This window comes from Hipposideros armiger, unplaced genomic scaffold (assembly GCF_001890085.2).
Source record: "Hipposideros armiger isolate ML-2016 unplaced genomic scaffold, ASM189008v1 scaffold_706, whole genome shotgun sequence".
NCBI lineage: Eukaryota > Metazoa > Chordata > Mammalia > Chiroptera > Hipposideridae > Hipposideros > Hipposideros armiger.
The window spans coordinates 790,192-810,494 of NW_017732056.1; the positions used below are offsets into that span (position 1 = coordinate 790,192).

At 46.1% G+C, this 20,303-nt stretch overlaps 1 protein-coding gene across 1 annotated transcript in view; it reads right to left on the reverse strand.

Moving 5' to 3' along the window:
• Nucleotides 1-20,303, reverse strand: part of VWF (von Willebrand factor) — a 157,952-nt gene that overhangs the window by 8,787 nt on the left and 128,862 nt on the right. The window contains exons 37-45 of the mRNA XM_019627083.1: nt 19,354-19,456; nt 18,857-18,931; nt 17,373-17,477; nt 16,017-16,222; nt 11,890-12,039; nt 8,745-8,855; nt 6,291-6,471; nt 5,388-5,428; nt 4,719-4,835 (exon numbers count right to left, since the gene is read on the reverse strand). Of these exons, the coding sequence (XP_019482628.1) occupies nt 4,719-4,835; nt 5,388-5,428; nt 6,291-6,471; nt 8,745-8,855; nt 11,890-12,039; nt 16,017-16,222; nt 17,373-17,477; nt 18,857-18,931; nt 19,354-19,456 (1,089 nt within the window). The remainder of the gene's footprint in view (nt 1-4,718; nt 4,836-5,387; nt 5,429-6,290; nt 6,472-8,744; nt 8,856-11,889; nt 12,040-16,016; nt 16,223-17,372; nt 17,478-18,856; nt 18,932-19,353; nt 19,457-20,303) is intronic.

Consider the following 20,303-nt stretch of genomic DNA (forward strand, 5'->3'; position numbering starts at 1 on the left):
CTTTCTATTGGCCCATTAACAGTACTCTTCCAGTTACTATTTTCATGTTTATACAGGTTTATACATTTATCAAACTTCAACAAACTATATACTTAATATCTGTGCATTTTATTATAGGTAAACTATTACCTCATTTAATAGCTAAATTTTACAAAAGTTTAGAAAATAAGACCTTCTATGAGTTCCCATTGCATTTAGAATAAAATACAATCTCCTTAGCATGTCCTGCAAGGCCTGATATGGCTCTTCCCTAATTTTCTGACCTTATCTTATCCCTCCATCCCCTTGCTCTCGAGAATCCACCCTTGTGCATGTTCTAGGACCATGAATATGGCAACTTCCTCTCCCCTGAGCACCTTTGTATATGCTTCTCCCTCTACCTGGAATGCTCTTCCCCACTCTGTATAAAGAGCCCTTTCTCATGCTTTCGTAGTCATTTTAATATCATTCCTCTGAGAGATCTTCCAAGGTACAATACACACACACTCACACACACAGACAGACACACACACACACACACACACACACACACACACACACACACANACACACACACACACACACACACACACACACACACACACACACAGTCTCTCTCTCTCTCTTTATAGTACTTAACACAATTTGAAATTTTTGTTTGCCTGTTTAGATGTTTTTGTTCTCCCTGAGAGGCACGAAAATTCCAAACTACTCTACACTGCTCGTTATTGTCTCCCCAGCACCTGGCTCTTAGCAGACACTCCTACATTCACTGAGGAGGTGAGTTCAGCTAGGAACTCCTGGGAAGAGGCTTAAAGTGAGCGTCCTTCATTTATAGCCACGTTGGTAAAAGCAGCAGCTTCTAGATAGCAAGATTTCACTGTCTTGCAAAAATGTCCCCAAATCTAGGAGACAACATAGGGAAACCAGCTTTTTATTTTGCAAAGTATTTTAAACAATGTTAATAAAATAAAAATCAAAAAGCTACCATCAGCTGTCTCATCACTGCATTAAAACTGAAACTCTTTTAATTTTCCCCACCACTCCAAAAAAAAAAAAAGAACATAATCTCAATTTTTTAAAAAAGACTACATTTAGTTATATGACAAACCAACTACGTTGTCATCCTTTTTCACATCTTGCCACACTTAGCAATGACCACTTCGAGATCCCTTCATTGGAGCCCTGGGGTTTCTCCACCATGAAGCTGTGGCAGGTCAATTTGGAACCCCCAGACAGAAGACCTGGTCCTTTCTATATCACTCCCTTTTTATTACATAGGGTCTGAATGCTCCTAACCAGCAAGCAAGGTCAGGAGCCGGTAAGCTTGCTCACAAATGAATTTAAATAATTTGCTACTCCTAAATCAAGCTTCTGAACTCCATGTGTCTTCAGAGAGGAAGCCATAGAGAAAGCTGGTGAGGCCTGAGCTCAGCATAAACCAGGGCAACTGGGCCCAGGTCACTGCTAGAGCTGAGGCCATCAGGTAGTCTTTCACTGGTGAGCTTTAAACTGTTTTCAAAAATGCACAACTCCTGTAAGGTGTAGGACGACAGTAAACGGGAGAGGCAGAAAAAGATGGAATAAACATTATGAGGGCATGTGAGTGGTTACAGTCAGAAGGAAAAAATAAAATAGGGCTTACACCAGGCAGCATTTCATGGGAGCTTGGATTGGGGCATCTTTTAGTGACTGTTAGGAGTAAAGATAGGAAATACCCTCTGCTCAGCGTGCCCAGGGAGAAGAAACTGGACAAAATCTTTACAGGATAAGAGAGGGAGCAGGGACAAGTGGAGGAGGGGGCTGCAAAGTGAAGGGACAGGGGCAGTCCCTTCCACACACCAGAGGCAGAAGGCACAACTAAGCCAAGAAGGAAAGAGAGAGGGCCTTATGACAGGAGAAAGAACAGGAAAAGGAGGAAGAGGGGTTGGAAGGTGCTAAGAGAGGGGCAATGATTCTAGAGTGGTGGCGGGGAGATGGGAAAGAGAGACAGGAGAAGGAGACGGAGCACAGCAGACCCCACTACAGAGTAAATGAAGAAACCAGACCCTCCAACCAGTCCTCTGCCCTGGAAGCCAAGAATACAGCTGCATTGGGTGACGGGGCTTGATTGTGCCGTTGGGCTTCTTGGCCACTGAGCACAGGCATCTGTGTTCTATATGCCACCATACATACACGGAGAAGGGCATACATACATGCATACATACATGCATGCATGGAGAAGGGCATACATGCATGCATGCATGCATGCATGCATGGAGAAGAGCATACATACATGCATACATACATACACGCATGGAGAAGGGCATGCATACATGCATGCATGCATGCATGCATGCATGGAGAAGGGCATGCATATATACATACATGGAGAAGGGCATGCATACATGCATACATGCGTACACACACGGAGAAGGGCAGTGCCGAATGGGAGCACGCAATAATATGGCTCCAAACGTCGTTCTTGCTTCTCTCAGGAACAGCTGCTTCCTCTGCCTGCCCAGCCAAGTTCCCAGCCAGCCACAGAGTTCATTCGTTTAGGTCTGAGCAGCCAATGAGTCCGGCTCCCCCATCCTGTCATGCCCTTAAACCTCTGCCTTGCACATGACTCACAGCCCCTTTTTATAAACTATATCAACTGCTGAACGCCCTCCAGTCTTATCTCCCCCAAAGGACGAGTCTTATCTCATCCTTTGCTAACCCTTGTTTCTAGCTGCCAGTCTGTTCCCTATTCCCCTTCCTAAAAGGTCCTCTCTTCTACATCCACCCATTTTTCAAGGTCAGATCATGGTCACGCCCGTCCAGGATGCCTTCTCAGTGTTCCATGCCTCATGCTTTCCTTGAGAGTTCATCTGTCAAGCTTCATCTACCACTCACCAGCACAAACCACCTTCTTCTGGGCTTCTTTTAAGTACAAGCATTGTCTCCTCTGGGAGGAAATGAAGGACTCTCATCTCCGGTGACACTAACATTTCAGTCTGATGTAGGCAATTCCAGCAGAACTACCTAAACTTCATTCACCACAGCTCCCCCCCACCTGCAGGAGGCCCCCCTGAAGCCCTTCAGAGGAGTCTAACAAGACTGGTTAGCTAGAATGGGGGCAAGGGAGGTAGGTTTCAGCAAAGGTTAAGAGATCCATAGGAGGAGGACTCATCTAGTTGTTTCAAGAGGGAGGAGGTGGGTACACTGCCCTGGGGAGATATGCGAATTCTGGAACAAAAGGGAAAGACTACACAAACCAAAAGGGGCCACATATTAAAAAAATATTTAGAAACCTGTCTAGACTGGATTCTAAAGCTGGATTTCTATGAACACAGAGGTAGGTTACAGTGTCACCTTCTGACCACCAGAGGGCGCAGTTAGAGTTAGCAGGCGGGCCCTCTAGAAAGCGGGCTACAGCCTCCCTCTTCTGCAGAACAGCGTTGTTGTGGACCACTTCCTGCATTGATAGTAGTTCAGTGGGCATCCAAGGTGAAAGAGAAGCCACAAGCTCAAGACAGCACTGTTGCATTCCATATTTAAACCCAGTTCTATTCTAGGGGGTTGTTACACACACACACACACACACACACACACACACACACACACACACCTCTTCACCCAAAACCCTGAAACATCAATTGGGAGTTAAAAAAAAAAAAAAAAGCAAAACCATGTACTTAGTTGGCTTCATTCTAATTGAGGCAGAAACGTTCTCTTGAAACCATTCTATCAGAAATATCTGTGTCTACTTCACATATATTTTATTAAGCCCCTATTTTGAGCATGACACTATGCCAAGTGCCATGAAGAACACAGATGCAGAGCACTCTTTGTCCTCAAGAGTCTATGAAGCATCTGTATGAGTGCTCCTCGACCCTGTCCCCACCCCCTCCTGATGTCCCCTCTCCTTCTGGCCCTCTGTGCTGCTCCTCTCACAAAGCTCTCCTCCCCAGACTCCACCCCAGACCTCACCTGCTGCCTGGCTACGTTGAGGAAAGAAGCCCTCCCTTTAAGCCATCTGAAAACTATTACTATATTCTGTGCTCCTAGCTCCCAGAAATCTCATCTGACCAACTGTATTTTCCAAATCAGTGGGCACCCCAGACACAGAGGGCAGTTTGTGGGAGAAGCCAAGGCGTCCTCCTGAGCGTTAACGCCCAGTTCTGTGACATGGGGCTAAGAGTCATAATTAAAACAATAGAATGCCAGTTTTCATCTACCAAACTAGAAATAATGACTCCACTCATCAAAAGCCACCCTCGGGAGGAATTCAGAGCAAACCTAACCATCGTGAGCTGGCAAAAAAACAGTGAAATTTTGTAAACCCCCTAAATGTCCAATAATAAAAGCATATCCATCCCAAGGAATATTGTGTAGAACCCTGCACGTAGTAAGGGTCTGATGAATATTTGTTAACTAATTAATTTTTAATGTTTTCAAAGAATGTAGTGATGTTTCTTAAAACATTGTGTAAAGAATAATGTGGAATGGTAAATATGGTATCATAAGCCTTGCAAATGTTGTGTTTATTTTCAAAACATAGGAAGAAATGTTTAAAATTTACAAAACTAACTTATAATTATTTCTGAGAAATGCAATTTGGGTGGGTGGCTTTTAGTCTCCTCATTACAGTTGTCAAATGTTGTCCATAATCAGAAAATAATGAAAGCTTTATTTAAAAGCCCAGGTGAGGTCGCATGGCTTGTGTCCCACAAATATCCAGTCCATCCCCTGGGTCCTCGGCCACGCCCTCTTACCTGCGGGCAGGCCTCGCAGGTGGTCTTCCTGCACTCCAGCTCGAATCCAGAGACGGTCCCCACCCGCGTGGTGCAGCTGCAAGTCGTGCACACATCAATCATCAGACTCTTCCCGGGCTGGAACCGGAAGCACCACGGTCAGGCTTCCCAGGAGGCTGACCCCCTGACTTTCCCACTCACCTCAGCCCCCTAAGCTGTCTGCCCTATGAGTGAGGGCCTTGCCTCCCATGGGTGCCCTGAGCCAACGCCCTGATGCTCTTGCTGTCTCCGTTGGCCCACTCTCTTCCTTGCCTTCCCACCTCAGGTATGCAAGGTAAGAGCGAGGGATTTCATGCCAGAGAAGGAGCTGGGGCAGCGGGAGATGGGGACAGATTGCAATGTGCACAGTGACTTCAGAGCCCTTCTCTGTATGCAGAAGAAATGCTCGTGCCTAGGGTTGGGCCAGGAGGTGGGTGGTGAGCAGGAGGCTCAGGCACTCGAGAGTTAGGAAGACGTCCCAACCTGGGCTCCAGGATGCCTGGGAAGCCCTGGAGGCAATGGAAAGGGTGTCGGGGGTGGGTCTCCTGGGTTCTTTTTATTTCCACATTAGAATGACTGAGTGGCCCACCCTTCCCACAGCACCCCTATCCCTGCCCCCAACTCGCCCTGGAGAAGAAGGCAGCAGCTCACCCCAATGATGGTGCCATTGAGCATGCAGGCCTCCACAGGCTCTGGGGGAGAGAGAAGCACAGGGCATGAGAGTCCAGACGAAATTCTACATGCAGAGGATCCATTCAGGGCCTTCTCCTCCGGCCTGGGCCTCTGTCCTGCATCTCCTGGCCCCTCTCCCACCCCCACCCCCAGGACACTGTGGGTCCTCCTGCCAGGGCCCATGGTGGTCTCACTTCCTCCAGGCCTGCGGAGGAAGGGCAGGCTGCCTGTCTCCACCCAGCCCACCTGTGTGTGTCCTCTAGGGGACGGCGTGTGTTTAAGTGATTCACATGTAAGGGGTGAGTGGGAGGAGGTTTGGGTTCATGAAAGAATGAAATTATACTCTGGGAGCTTTAAGTCCCAAGATAAAATCACACAAAGAATTCAAGCAGGTGTGGAGTTTGTTGTTGTTTGCTGTCTGTTGGTTGGTTGGTTGGTTGGTTGGTTGGTTGGTTGGTTGGTTGGTTGGTTGGTTGGTTGATTGGTTGGCGGGGTTAGAGGGTGAGAAGTTGGGACACTTTCCCCAGCAGAGGCAATACAGTGAATGATCGAGAATGACTGAGAAGGTGGTCTCTACAGTCAGAGGAGCCTGGTCCAATCCCAGGTCTATAGCTGACGAAATCACATGAGCCAATGGAGACCATAACGTACCCGCTTCATGCGATGACATGAGATATTGGTACAAAGCCATCACTGAGTAGTAATGACCTTCAGGAAATAGTTACATTCCTCTCTTCTTATTTGCTTTCCCACAAAAGCAGCAGGAACGAATGGGAAGATTTGATCTTACCCATTTCCCTGAGCTGCTAAAAAGGCAAAGAATTCGGGAGCCCTTAGTAGAAAGAGAGGCTCAAAAGTGGGCCCCTGGATGGCATGCCTTACCGCAGTGACAGGTGGGGCAACACTCCGAGGTCTTACAGCTCAGCTGAAAGCCCGTGGGGCAGGTGGGGACATCCAGCTGGGGGCAGGAGACGTTCCTCTGTTGCACAAAGACCTCATCCTTCACTCGGACACACTCATTGATGAGGCAGGGGTTCCCTGGGGAGGCCCAGTGAGAGCCAACCTGTAGTTAGAACACCAAAGTTGGGCAAGGCTGGGGCTAAGGTCCTGATGGGAGGTGTGTTGTTCCCTCAGGGAGCTGGTTTGGGCCCTGGAGGTGAGCCCCAGCTTAGCTCCTAAGTCCCACCCACAGGGTAAGACCCACAGAGGAAATGAACTGTGCTCGCTCCAGGTCCTTCAGTGGTTCTGGGTCAAAGTCATCCTGACCAAGATCCTAGATCAGTCTTCTGTTCCCCAACAGACTCAGTTTTCACCACCTGAGTGCATCTTAGGAAAGCCTGGGATGTTCCCTTTCCCACTTAGCATTGGCTGTGAGCTGGGCTCAGAGACTCCAGGGCACTCAAACCATGAAGCAGGAGCACAGGCTGGCACAGAGGAGATAAGGAATGACCCTCAACCCATGGCCAGCCTAGAGATACTTTCCATTCATACAGGGAGACAGCAAGAAATGGGTGCTGGTGTCTGACCCCTGCAGCCCTGCAATCTGTCCCTGAACTTCTAGGGCAGTGCATGGCTGGTGTGACCCCAAGGGTTGGCTCCAGGGGCAAAGAGCTCTGAGCGTGTCCAGAGCATAACTCGGAAGTCACCGTGGAAGTTATGCCTGGAGGTTTGTCCATGCACCAGCTTCAGATGCAGCAACAGCTGCACGCCCCCTGCCCACTCCAGGCCCTGAGCTGCTTCTCTCAGCTCCTGCTCACTTTCTCCTCTTTCCAGATGAGGAGCAGAAAATGTCAGACCCCTACAGCCACTCTCTTCACCCCAACTTCTGACTCACCGTGACCAAACGTTCCTGCTGCAGGCCTGGCCCCAAGCTCCAGACCTCTCCTCTCTGATTATTTCCCTGCTGAGCCCTGGCCACTGGACACATCAAGAGGACTCATCCCCACCCATCCCCGCTGGTCCCTGACATGTTTCCAGCAGCAGCAGCAGAGCCATTGCTGACACTCATGTCTCATAGGTAAGATGCAGACTTGAACTGGGGGAGAGAAACATAAGCCCTCTTATGTTTTATAGTCACTGATGTGGGTCTCAAGGGAGACGAGGGACTCGGGGTGAGGGGAGGGTGGCAGGAATACTGAGCCCCAAAGGGACCAGCTATCAGCCCCCACCAGGATGAAGTAGCCGGTAACCTGAGCTAGAACCTGGCTCTGGGAAGGAGGGCTAAAACCTGCCTGATCCCATGATGAATGGGGAGAACAAATAAAAGGGTGGAGAAGAGGGACACAGGGCAGGAAAATCCACAGGTAACTCAGATCAGAAGGCGGAGGTGGAAACCCATGAGGAAAAACTCAATGAGCCACTCTGTTGTCACTCTGTTGCAGGGCGATGGGCCTGAGCAGGAGATGGGCAGGTTAAGGGCAAGACAGTTAACCCTTTGCCTTCCTTTCTAAACAAAGTGCATTTGGGTCTTTCTTCCAGTAAGGGGAAGGCCCATAGATGCGCCTCACACCCTTATAGCACCTGACTCCTGAGGCTTCCAGGGCCTAGAATTCCCACTTCATCCTCATGAATCAGAGTGAAAGACTGGTTACCATCCTGGCATCTGGACAATATCTCCCAGAAGGGAATCATCAGTGTTTCAGAAAATGGCTTGAGAAGCATCCAAAGTGAGGGCCTGAGGGCCACAGGACATGGCTAACTGCTCTGCTTTAGGAGAAGGAAGTTGGCTGGGGTGGCATCCTGGCAGGAGAAGACAAGTGTGGGGAATGGGGGGCTGCTATCACGGCAAGACTACAGCCAGAGTTGCAGACATAGCTCAGGGACCTGGGGAACAGAAATACTGTTTGCTTCTCTGGGATATAAATTTCTCCAGTGGAAATAGGTGGAGAGGTTGGAGGATCCTGACGAGGTCGATGTGGTACAGAACAGCACGTGCAGCCTGTGGAGTTTGGTGGGGTGGTGGGCCCATGGCGTGTGCAGGTGGTGAGGCCTTCCCTACACCAACCACTTGGGGGGAGCAGGACAGCTTTACAGGTAAACAGGAGTGTAAATTCCTCAGGAGTTCACAGAACTCTTAGGTAGGGAACCGGGCATCTCCCAAAATCCACAAAATGGGAAGTCTGAGGCAACCCTAACTAGTTCCCAAAGGGCAAGGTAAGCCCAGCTGACCTCTGGATGAAACCAACAGCAGGATTAACCCCTGCAGGGAAAGCAAAGGACACGGGATAAGATTGGATTTTACAAATGAAACCAAAGCCAGCACTGGACCGCTGGATGGAAAACCAGGCTGGTAAGGTCACTGCCCTCCTTCCTACCCATTCTGGGGCCCAGACCTACATCCTTCCAGTAAGACTGGGAGTCCCCTCGCAGTGAGCCGGTCACCAGCTCACAGGCAGATGGCAGGCACCTTCCACAGCACTCGCCTTCATGGAGGACGTAAGTGAAGCCCTGGAAAAACACAAAGAATAGAGTGAGGCCAGGCCAGCAGCAGAGACACAGGTATGCTTATCTGCTCCACAGGTGTACTGAGCCCTGAGGTTTTGCAGAGAGATAGTTGGACTGAATTTTTGCATCTCTGTCATCCACCAACCTCAGGATCAGGCTAAGAAGAGGCCAAGCAGCATCAACCATGGAGTCACTAAATTAGGTCTTACACCAGCTGAAGAGGCATAATGCTGCCCTCTGAAAGCTTCCACTTCGAGACCAAAATCCAGCCCACGGGGCTATTAAAGACAGTCCAGAGTTCACTGAGCAGCAGCTAGCTGACCTAATAATCTTTACCATGGCCAAATCTAGGGTACCTCGTTGACTGGAGGAGAACATTCAGGATGCCTGGGATCTAGTCTAGCTACCTATATGGGATGAGTACCTTGATCCCAAGACCTCTCATCAATGTGCAGAGTTGGGTTTCCCTAAGTAGTTACTTGACATTTACCTAGCAGTTTATGGGGCACAGTGAAATAAGACAACAACAGAGAACAACCCTCCCCCAGAAAACCTGCCAGGGAGACCAGTGTCCTGGAAGTCTGCCAGCCCATCTTGCCTCTTGGAGGCTCTCCAATCTGGCCAAAGCTTTAGGAATTTGAATTGAAACCCTCCACTGAAAATTCAGAAGCAATGTACACAGAAGTGGCAAGGCAATGATGTAGGGGTTGCCCCAGGATCCAATGGGGGAGAACCCAAACTGGGCTTCATCTTGGAGCTCTGTCCCTAAGAGAGAAGGACTGCCTGCAGCTGTTCAGAATGGGTAAGGATATGCCAAGCCTGCTCTGCTCCCCAAGCACACTCCCACGCAGGGCCTAGTCAGAAGATACACACAACATTCGTTGTCAGTCTAGCTGGTGCTTCTCTCTGGGGGAACGCGAGCACTCCAGAGACTTGGCTCAACTTCACACCACCTCCATGGGACCTACTTACATCCCAACCCACGTCACAGTGGCGCCCAGTGAGCTGTCCCCAGTCTTTTATCAGCTGAGATTCTAGTCATTTATTTGCATCTATGTGGTACTAGGTACAAACAAGCCAACAAATTAGGATGATACAATCCTAGATGCCCTCCACTATAAGGCAGACTATACAAAGTGCCATAAAAGAAACAAAGACTCAGGGAGCACAGAAGAGAGTCATCGATACCTTTAGGGATCCAACGTCACTCTTGTGCACCTCTCTAAGAGTGCTGAGTGACCTGGGTTTGTGTATTCTTCATGTTTCCTGCTGCCTCCTACCATAGGCAAACATACTGTCAATATTATCAATGATTCCCAGGACAGATGCCTTGTTCCCAAAACCCTACCAACCTTTCATGCTCACGTCCTCCTAGCCACGCCTCCAAATTTTCGGGCTGCCATCTTTCTAAGATTCCCCTCCACCTCCAGCATCCTCATTTTCTTGCTGCACAACCAGAATTCATCCTATATTTTCATTTCTCCTTCTTTTCCCTTACCCCCCCCCCAAATCCTCCAGCTTGTATCTGTTCAAAATATATATCACAGACCCTTCTCCTGGTCCAACAGTCTCTAGACAGCCACGTTTCTACCATATGACCTGCACCCTCCACAACAGTTGACTGGACCAGAGTGGGACTGGACAGAGGATCCAATCTGTGGGCTGAACGGAGCCCATCAATTTTCTTCTTGAGAAGTTTATCTATGGAACACAATGATTGAATAAGTCACATTGGAGAGGGATTAACCCTAGATCCGAAAAGTCATGTTGAGTTGAAATTAGATTCAATTAAACCATGTGCAAATGAAATTTATGAGTAAGCAAAACTGCTTCCCAGAAGAAGTTGACCTACAACGAGGAGCTGGAGAAACAGAGACAGGGAACTCATGGTACAAACGGAGAGAAATGCTGTATGACCACTTTTATATTCTGCACTTCATTTCTGAGAGTTTTATTTTAGCTAGCTTGAGTCGATTCTGTCCTTTGCTATCAAAACCCCCTACTGAAACACAAAATATATTGGGTGGCAATTTTATAAAAATGACCTCTAAACTGCAATCTCTTTACTTAATAGCAAGTTATTTCCATTGCCTCCCATAGCCTATGGGAGGAGATGGAGACCAACAGGATTCCAAAACCTAGCATTCCCAAAAGACACACCTGGATACCACAGCATCATCCTCCCCCAAAGTTGCCTAGCAACTCCGCTCCTCCTCAGTACCAGTATTGCAGGTACAGAACAGGTAAACTGAATGGACTCCCCATTTGTGGATTCACTCATAGGTCTTCCCTTCCATCATCAAACCATACGTTTCTAAAACAACATCAAGAGCACTATCTTCTCTGCTATTAACATTTACAAAATCAACCACAAGATGTATATACGTGCCTGCTCTGGTTACTCTTCTTTTATCATCATTATCTATTGATGATACTGCAGTATTAATAAGAACATTAAACCCACAATTTTTCCTGCACATTATTGTTACCTTTTTTTAGAATCTGATCAATCTTACATGTGCAATAATAGAGCCCCCAGAACACATGGCAGGCTACCATAAAAAGAATTAAAAAGTGAATTGGGGGAACAGTGATCATGTTTTCTATACCTCAAATTATAAACATGGTCTGAAAAATCACCAATGTATATAAAAATACTATAGGACATTGAACCTGGGACAATCTCAGAAAATTCAGAACATATGTCTGTTCTAGGGATAGGCAAGGTGATGTCTAAAGAAGGAAGAGATAGGAAAAAATCAAGTCCTTTTTTCTAGGCATTTAATCCACATCTCTGCTCAAACCAACCCCACAGCCCTCTGAGCTCAAGACCATACAACAGGATGACCATTAGCCAAGGACTGAATCACAGAAGGATGACATTGCACTTGTTTCTTAGCGCTTCTTTCTTTAGCCCAGTCTCATGCCTCTCCTTCCCCCTCAGCACAGCCTTGTACTTGCCCCTTCCTGGGATACCCTCCCCTACTTCCCTACCCTGATGGCTCCATCTAGTGCCCAGCCCCTCTGTGCCCCTTACCAACTGGCAGCTTTCTTCACAAGGCTTCTGAGAACACTGGGCCACACGCAGGCCCATCACAGCATCTTCCATGTCGGTGCAGGTGCACACATCGCAGCCCTCCTCCCAGAATTGGCCCACAGGGTAGATGGTGCCTCGGTGGACACAAACCTGTAGACACAAGGTTTCCATGAGTAAACTCATTCAGTTCATTTAAACAAGAGGTCAGGAAACATCTACTACGTGTGGAAGCTTCTCTAGGTGCTGAGAATATAGCCATAAATAAAACCAACATAGTCTCTGCCCACATGGAAGATTTTGCCCTCTTTTCTTCCCTGCCTACCAGCCTTAGAAAAGCCATTCCCCATCTACCCTGGGAGTGGCCCCTGGTTGAGTCCTTCAAGACCCACAGGGCTGGACACAACACACTGGCTGCCTTGATCTGGTTTCATCACTGCCTTAACTGTATTTAACCCCTTTCTATGTCACACAGAAAGCTATACCCTAATTCTCAGACCCAGTAATGTCCTGGAACTTGGAACTTATCCACATATAGCCTTCTGTCCCATTATGTGTGGGCTGAAGGTGAGGGAGGATTGGGCAGGGGCTAGGAATAGGTGTTCCCTTGAGACTCACAAATGACAAGAAATATAACAAGCAAAGACTCTGACACAGATTACGGGATATGTTTGAGAATCAAGGGATTCTATTTGAAAGAACTATAGGCTATGGAAAGAATATGCAAAATGAGAGTACAAAGGCTGGTTTGGATCAGAATATATAAAGTCTGGGGTGCATGTGATATTTTTCAGGAATGAAGTGCTAAGGGAGCTGTTTGATCAGGAGACATAATGACAGTTTTGAAATTAATCCCAAGTCTGACCTCCAAAGCTATGAACAGATCTCTACCCTCATTCACATAATAGCAGTACAAATATTTTTAAACAACTATCCTGTACCTGCTCCGTGTTCTGGCTTCTGTATAACAACTTATTGAATGAGAACCCTTGTTCTTCTGTTCAGAAGCCTGCTGGAAAATAGTACCACTCCATGGAAAATTTAGTAATATCTAGCAAAAGTATGTGTGTATTTACCGTTTGACTCAGAATCTCACTTCTAGCAATTTATCCCAAAAACACACTGGCAAAAATACAAAATGACAGATGCTCTGGGCTATTTGTTATAGCATTATTAGTAAAAGCAAAAGATTGAAGCAACTCAAATGTCATCAATAGAGGACTTTAATAAACTAAGGTGCATACATGCAATGGAGTACTATGCAGTTATCAAAATGGATAAGACAGATCTCTATATACTGACATAGAATTATTCTATCATATATTGTTAAATGAAAACAGAAAATTCAAAACAGAATTTATAATATGCTGCACTTTCTGTGAGAAATGGGAAGCAACAAAAATATACATACTTATATTTTCAAAAAGAATAAATGGAAGAATATACTAAAAACTAATAAAAATTGTAAATTATAGTGGAGAGAGAAGGCACAAGGTAGAGGAAATGGGATAGGTGAGACTTCTGGAAATGTATCTTAGGTTTTAGAATCATTTATATGTTTTGCATAAGAAACCTATTAAATCAAGAAGGAAATAAAAAACAACATCTAAAGATGGAAAACAAATTGAAATATCTGGTTAACTTCAGTGGCACAATCACACAGGAAAAATAATTATTTCAAATCATTTTAAAAACCCAGTATTTTGATCATATATGTCTAATGGGTTATTTTTCAGGAAAAAGAGAACTGCAAAGAAATCTTAAACCTCTCTCCATAGTCTTAAATTTAATAACAATAATAATAATTATTATTATTATTATTGGTATTGTTATTTTTGAAACCATTATAAGCACATTGTAAGGTAAATCAATAAGTAATTATGCTAATTATGTTAGGAAACCAAGATTTTCAACTTAGATGTGATACAAGTATAAATTAAAGAAGTTAAGTAAAACCCAATAATCAAATTTGAATCAGAAATATCACTATGAACTTATGAGGTTTTATCCTCTTTTAAAATATGTGTTTCCGAACTCTGTTCACCAACAAGGTTAAGAAGCAACGTCAACCCACCAGCAATAAACAATAAACATCCTTGAAATTGCTGATCCAAGGACTGGGACAGGAAATGTCCAAGAGGAACATGGAATACTTGTTGTTTTAGAAAGCAAGGCCATGTCAAAGGGCTCCAGAACCAGCTAGAAGGGGCTCTCATTTACCCCAGATAAGACATTTTGAGTAATTAATTAATATTAGGAGGAATCAAAACATATCAAATACATCAGTATCCATGAGTTCATAATGATACTAAAACCAAAAAATAAAAACTCTTTGGTCACCATCAACTCATTGCTTTGAAAATTGGTAAACAAAAAGAATCAAGCATTTACTCTGCCATTCCTAAAGTAATTCTCTTGGGTTGTTGGAAAAGTCATGATGTATTTTTTCTGTTTCTCAATACAAAAATGCATCATGACTTTTCCGACAACCCAATATTTGGGGGTAACCAAAAGCAGTTGGGGGAAAGTTCTTACAGAAGAATAGATAAGTATGATATTGGGGGGGGGCAGTAGATGGGGGAGGGGGTTTGTTTCTGTGTGAAGGGTGAAAAGGATAGCTAGTGCATTGTTCTGTACACCTGAAACTAACAATAAAAAAAAATTTCCATACCAAAAAAATAATAATAAAATTCTCTGCAGAAAGTACAAAAAAAAAGAAGAAGAAGAATCCCAGCTAGTAAATGCACAGCATGATAAAAGCAGAGAAATGTCACCATTTTGCAACTCTGAATGACATAATGAATCTTAGGCAACAAAACATCAGTGAATATTAAAACTATTAGTTAAACGGTTGGTGGGGGACCCTTCATGAGGGAGAAACAGGCTGACACCACCTGAACCCAGTAATCAGTCTTACCTTTCAAAGTGGGACAACTAAACATGATGCACCTCATGGAATAAGGCGACAGGAAGCACACAGCATCCCAACACTGTATTCTTGCCCTTCCCCCCAAATTTAACTTGAATGTCATTAATCCTTTAGGTCTAACCTCTACCTTACTGGAAGGACAGGGGATAGGGGAGCACACTAAGCAATACCGTAAGGCAACTCTCAGCCAAATCCAGAACACATGGCACTCTATAGAACAAATGACTCAGTTTCTCCAACAAACCAAAGGCATAAAAAATGGGGGTGGGGCTGCGATAGATTACAAAGACATAAAAAACATTAATAGATGAAGGGCAAGGATGGGGGGAGGTAAAAGGAGGAAGAACAGAGACATAAAAACACCAACTGCTGCCTCCTAGACCTGCACTCGCTTGTCCAGAACCTGGGGGCTTAGAAACCTTGAGCTGGAAAAGAATCCAAAGAGGACCAGAGGTCTAGAGCACTCCAGGCAAATGAGTGTCTGCTCAGCTCTAACAAGCCCCAGGGAAAGATAACTGTGGCTTCTCTTTGGCGTTCATTCCAGGCAGGACTCACCAAAATAATCCAGCAGCCTCAACTATGCTCAGGTCTTCCTGCTGCAATTCTGGCTCAAAATAGCCCATGTTGGTGGATCTCTCCCTTATGACTGCTATTTGCATTTAATATCGGTACCATCCGTTGGCACTTTATTGTGTTCAGTTTGTAGACTATTGTCTTACATATACTAGCAAGATCATAAGTAGACTGCATGTTACATTTCTCCCATTGCATGTAACACAGTAACAGTTCTGGTAGAACGTGGTAGTTTCTGGGTAAATATTGGATGGATGGATGGATGGATGGATGGATGGATGGATGGATGGATGAATAGCAATTAACAAATGAATATTAACTAGTCTCTAAATAATCCAAGCAGTCATATTATTTCCTTAGCTAACCTATAGATAAACTCTTTAAAGGTAGGAACCATACTTTATATCTTGTTTAAACTTATACCTTGTTTGTAACCTCAGCACCTAACCATGCTGAGTACATAGTAGGTTCTCTATAAGCACCTCGTGAGCTAACTAAATTTCCATTTAGGCTGAGATGAAATGCTGACTGTTCACCCACCAAGCCGTATAGCTTGGGCAGGAAGGCAAACCTTTCATGAGGAGCAGATGTTTGGCCATCGTCCCAGCCACAGCTGAGCAGCTCCTACCTTGTCAGGGAGGCAGGTGGTCGTGGTGCAGCCACAGTCGTTGGTGATGGTCGAGGCCAGGTAGCCCAGGGGGCAGCTCGCCGTGGAGTTGACACAGTTGCAAGCACACTCATACTCATCACAGCACTGGGTCTTCCGAAGGGTTGGTGTCCGGTGTGGGGGGCAGGAGGGCAGGGACTCTATTTTGCATTCCTCCTTCCTGCAGGCTGAGGGGCAGCATGAGGTGACACCCTAGTCCTGCCACACTGAGCATTGCACTCAGCCAGGGTTTGTAAGTATTCAGCTATTATATAAGGACCCAGGGAACTCTAGACCCAGAATATTAAATCAGAACAGCACATGAGCCCAGCTCAGGGACTTCAGGATATCTAATCATACCAAGCAGCAGTCAGTCTATAGAAAAATAAGAACATTAATCAAAAGGAGAAATGTGAAGCTGGGAATCTTAATGGAGAAGTGAAGGCTGCTCGGTCCCCATTTTATCACCTTCCCATGCACATTTGGAAGGGGCATGGCTCTTCTAGCTATCGATTCTCTGAGACAGCGGATGTAGAATCTCTAAGACCCAGATAGACCCTGACATACCATGCGCTGGTAAGCATTTTTATATGCTGGTAGCTTATGTGATCCTATCCCCACCTCAGTACCTATAACAATACCCTTTGATTTTAGGTCCTCCAACAAGATTGAAGAAAAAATTGGCAACACTCAGTCAAATTCACAATGTCATTTTATAAATGCCAAATCCCATCCTGCGTCCATTGTCTATTCACAACCTTCTTCAAATACTCAGTGCTCTCCACCCACCCTCAAGGTCTTACATCTAGAACCTCAAGTGAGATTCTAAATCAACAGGACAAGAACTCCACTTGATTTAAAGCAGTTATTCTCAGTAGCTAAACACAGAATTCAGTTTCTTGACATGTCTTACTTTAGTCCAACCCTATGCTTAAATTATAGTATTTAGCAATTAAATATATAAACATACGGGGGGGGGACCTATAAATTTGTTTGGGATTAAGACCCAATGATGAGGACAAACCAAGGGAGCATTCCCTTCCCCTCAATGTTGTATAGGAGTAAATAAAGATTAGATCTGGAGTCTTCTTCCTCTCAGACCCAACTGCCTCCTAGTATAGCCCAAGAGGGAAGTGCCTGTAGCTGTGCCCACAGCCGATACACCTTCAGCGCCATGCAGCTGGGGGGATTCTTACAGGATGCAACCAAGGTGTGACCTCAACTCCTCTGTTCCAGACATACTCCAACCCCAGATTCAGTTAACCAGAATACAGAGTGCCTTCCCCAGGCCAGGAAAGAGTGGCTGCACCACCCCCTCCTCATCCACAGAGGTTTTACCACAGATGAAGTTGGGTCTGCACTCGCCGGGATTGGTCAGTGTTGGCTGCAGGCCGTTTTCACAGTGAGGCACCGGGGGCAGGTCACAGCTCACCAGGTCACACACTGAGGGCCAAGAAAGAGAGACGTCCACTCAGGGTTCAGAAAAGTTACTTTTGCATTACCTGTGAGTGGCACCCTACATTCCTATGCATGCTGACATCTACTGTTTTAGGGAGATGGTGATGATGACATAGAGGCAGAGAGACAGATAGAGGTGGAGAGGACAAGTAGGTAGGTAGATGATAGATAGATAGATAGATAGATAGATAGATAGATAGATAGATAGATAGATAATAAGGAGATGATAGGTGATAGATAGATAGATAGATAGATAGATAGATAGATAGATAGATAGATAGATAGATAGATAGATAGATAATAGGGAGATGATAGATAGATAGATAAATAGATAGATAGATAGATAGATCCAGGTCATATGAAGCTCACATTGATTACTCTTATTATCTGCTAGGACTTTCAGATCACAGCCAAGTCACTCGAACCCTCTACACTTCAGCTTCAGCTTCTGCAGGGTGGGAACTCTATCTGATAGAATCAGTCTAAGGATGTTATGAAATAAAGAAGGCAATGTCCTTGGCACAAGATAGAAGCTTAATAATGTCTATAAAACGAGGGGCCTGAACTAAAGGATCCCTCCAGGTCTCTCCACTGTTAACATTCTCAGGACTATTTTACACAAGCTGCTCTCAAGTCAAATCTCCCTCCCCACAGAACTTCTCTTTAACCCTGATCAATTTCATCAGCATAAATAAACTTCTTAAATTATTTAATTTTTTTATAGATCCTTAGACTATCCCTTGATCTATTTGCTCGCCCTCAAAGATCTGCATCACTGCAAATTTCACAAGCATGGTTTATGTCTTCACCCATACAATTAATAAACACATTAGACAGGACAGGGGTGAGACATCAGAGGTTTCCTGTCATGGTAACCATAATTCCATCCACTCTGGATTCATTTCATTATACCATTATTCAGCCCATTACTCATTATGCAGTTTGCAAGCCTATGATGAAACCCTCTGACAAATAACTTGCTGAAATCAAGGTGCCCTGTGCGCGGCCTTCTCTATATCTAGCATCCTCAGAAAGGGAAAGGAAAATGGGTTGCTTTGGCGTACTTTTCTCTTCAGTAAACCTCTGTGCACCTCCCCCCACCAGTGACTACCCCATTCCTTTTTTTAAGGCTTTCAAACCTGACATTTAATGCGTCACTGCAGCATTTCTTCTAAGAAGCAATCCCATTTTCCAGAGATTGCTCTTTCCTTTTTTTTTTTTTTTTGGAAAATCCAGTCAGCCCTTCCCCATCTCCTTTCACACTCCCTGTGCCTGAGACCATCTGCCCCTTGCAGCACCCACCACATCGTTCACCCGGGAATGGGGCTAGGGCGCTGGAGAAATGCCCGCGGTAGGACACATACCACACTCATACTCCGGGCAGCACTGGTCTGCGTTCCGGTGGAGGCGGGCCACTTCACACAGGCCGCATGTGGGAGCTGCAGGAGAAAGACGCCACAGAAGTCAGAGAAATAAGCAGAGGTACCACCTGCAGCAGGATTTAAAATGATGCAGACTCTCATCCACTGAAACCAGCACAGGCCCTGCGTGGGGAGCCATGAGGCATGGGGCTGTGGGACTCCCTGATGAATGAGTCTCCTCGGTGTGTCCTGTTGACCCCCTGAATGTGCCCTCTAGGAGACTCTAAGTCTAAGTGAGGCCAAGGGAGACAGGAGGGCAGGGTTAGCCCATGAGAGCGGCTACTCCAGGAACAGCATGGCGACCCCATCCCAGAGAGACAAGGGTGGGCTGGCCTGGAAAACACAGGTGGGGCCAAGGAAATCCACCTTTGGATCTGGTGGCTACAGAGCCTCAAGGGGACCCTTCTTCCCACAGGAGCACCAGGGGAGGATGGGCTCACCTCTGGCCGTGGGGCAGGGATGCGACGTGCAGTTGACCTTCCGTCCCGTGAGGCACGTGCAGATCTGGCAGGGCTGGTGGTCTGGGACCCAGGTTTCTAGGAACTGAGGGGAAAGGAGGTTCAGAGGGGGTCCAGGACACTCAGGCGCAAAGCCCTGTAATGCATGGAAGCCAGTTCCCCCACCTCTGGCTGGACCTCCTCGGAGCCACATCTCTGTCAGGGCCGCACAGGTGAACGGGCCCAAGTTGAAAGGCAGTGTCAGGTTCTGAGAAGGACAGTGCTGGAGGAGCATCGGGGGCACCCAGAAAGACAGCCCATCCTGCTTTGTAAGCTCAGGGGAATGACAAACTACAGATTTTAGAAAACTTGGAAGCTTTCATTGCAGCCTTCACGGATGGTGATGCTAAAACCAACCAAAGCAAGAAAATGAGAATTCCTAGATCACACCATTGGCCATTTCCCCAACCAAAGGAGAAGTTGGGATGTAGCTTGAAAAAAGATTCCATTTATTTCTGGAACTGGCTTAAGACAATGGGCAGGAAGAGACGAGGGGATGACAGCAAAACTCGGAGAATCGTCGCTTTGTTGGTCCTGGAAGGGATTTTAGAGACCCGAGTACAGTGTTACAGATGGGGATTCACCCAGTTGGTGAAACAGCTTTCTCAGAGTTGCGTACAACCCTGCTGCATAAGGGCTTTGAAGTCAGGAAGCCTGAACTCCAGTGTGGGCGTCACTCCTCCATGCCTCAGTTTCCTCACCTGTGAAGCGAGGACACTCAAGCCTCACGGGGCTCTTGTGAGAAGTGGGAGACCATGACTAGCACAGATGGGGACCGCGGAGACAGGACCAGGTCTCCCTCTAGACCCAGCCAAGTTAAATCCCAAGTTAAAATTAAATGCAAGTTAAACTGCCCCTGAATAAAACAATCTTACTCAGTAGCTCAAAGGCCT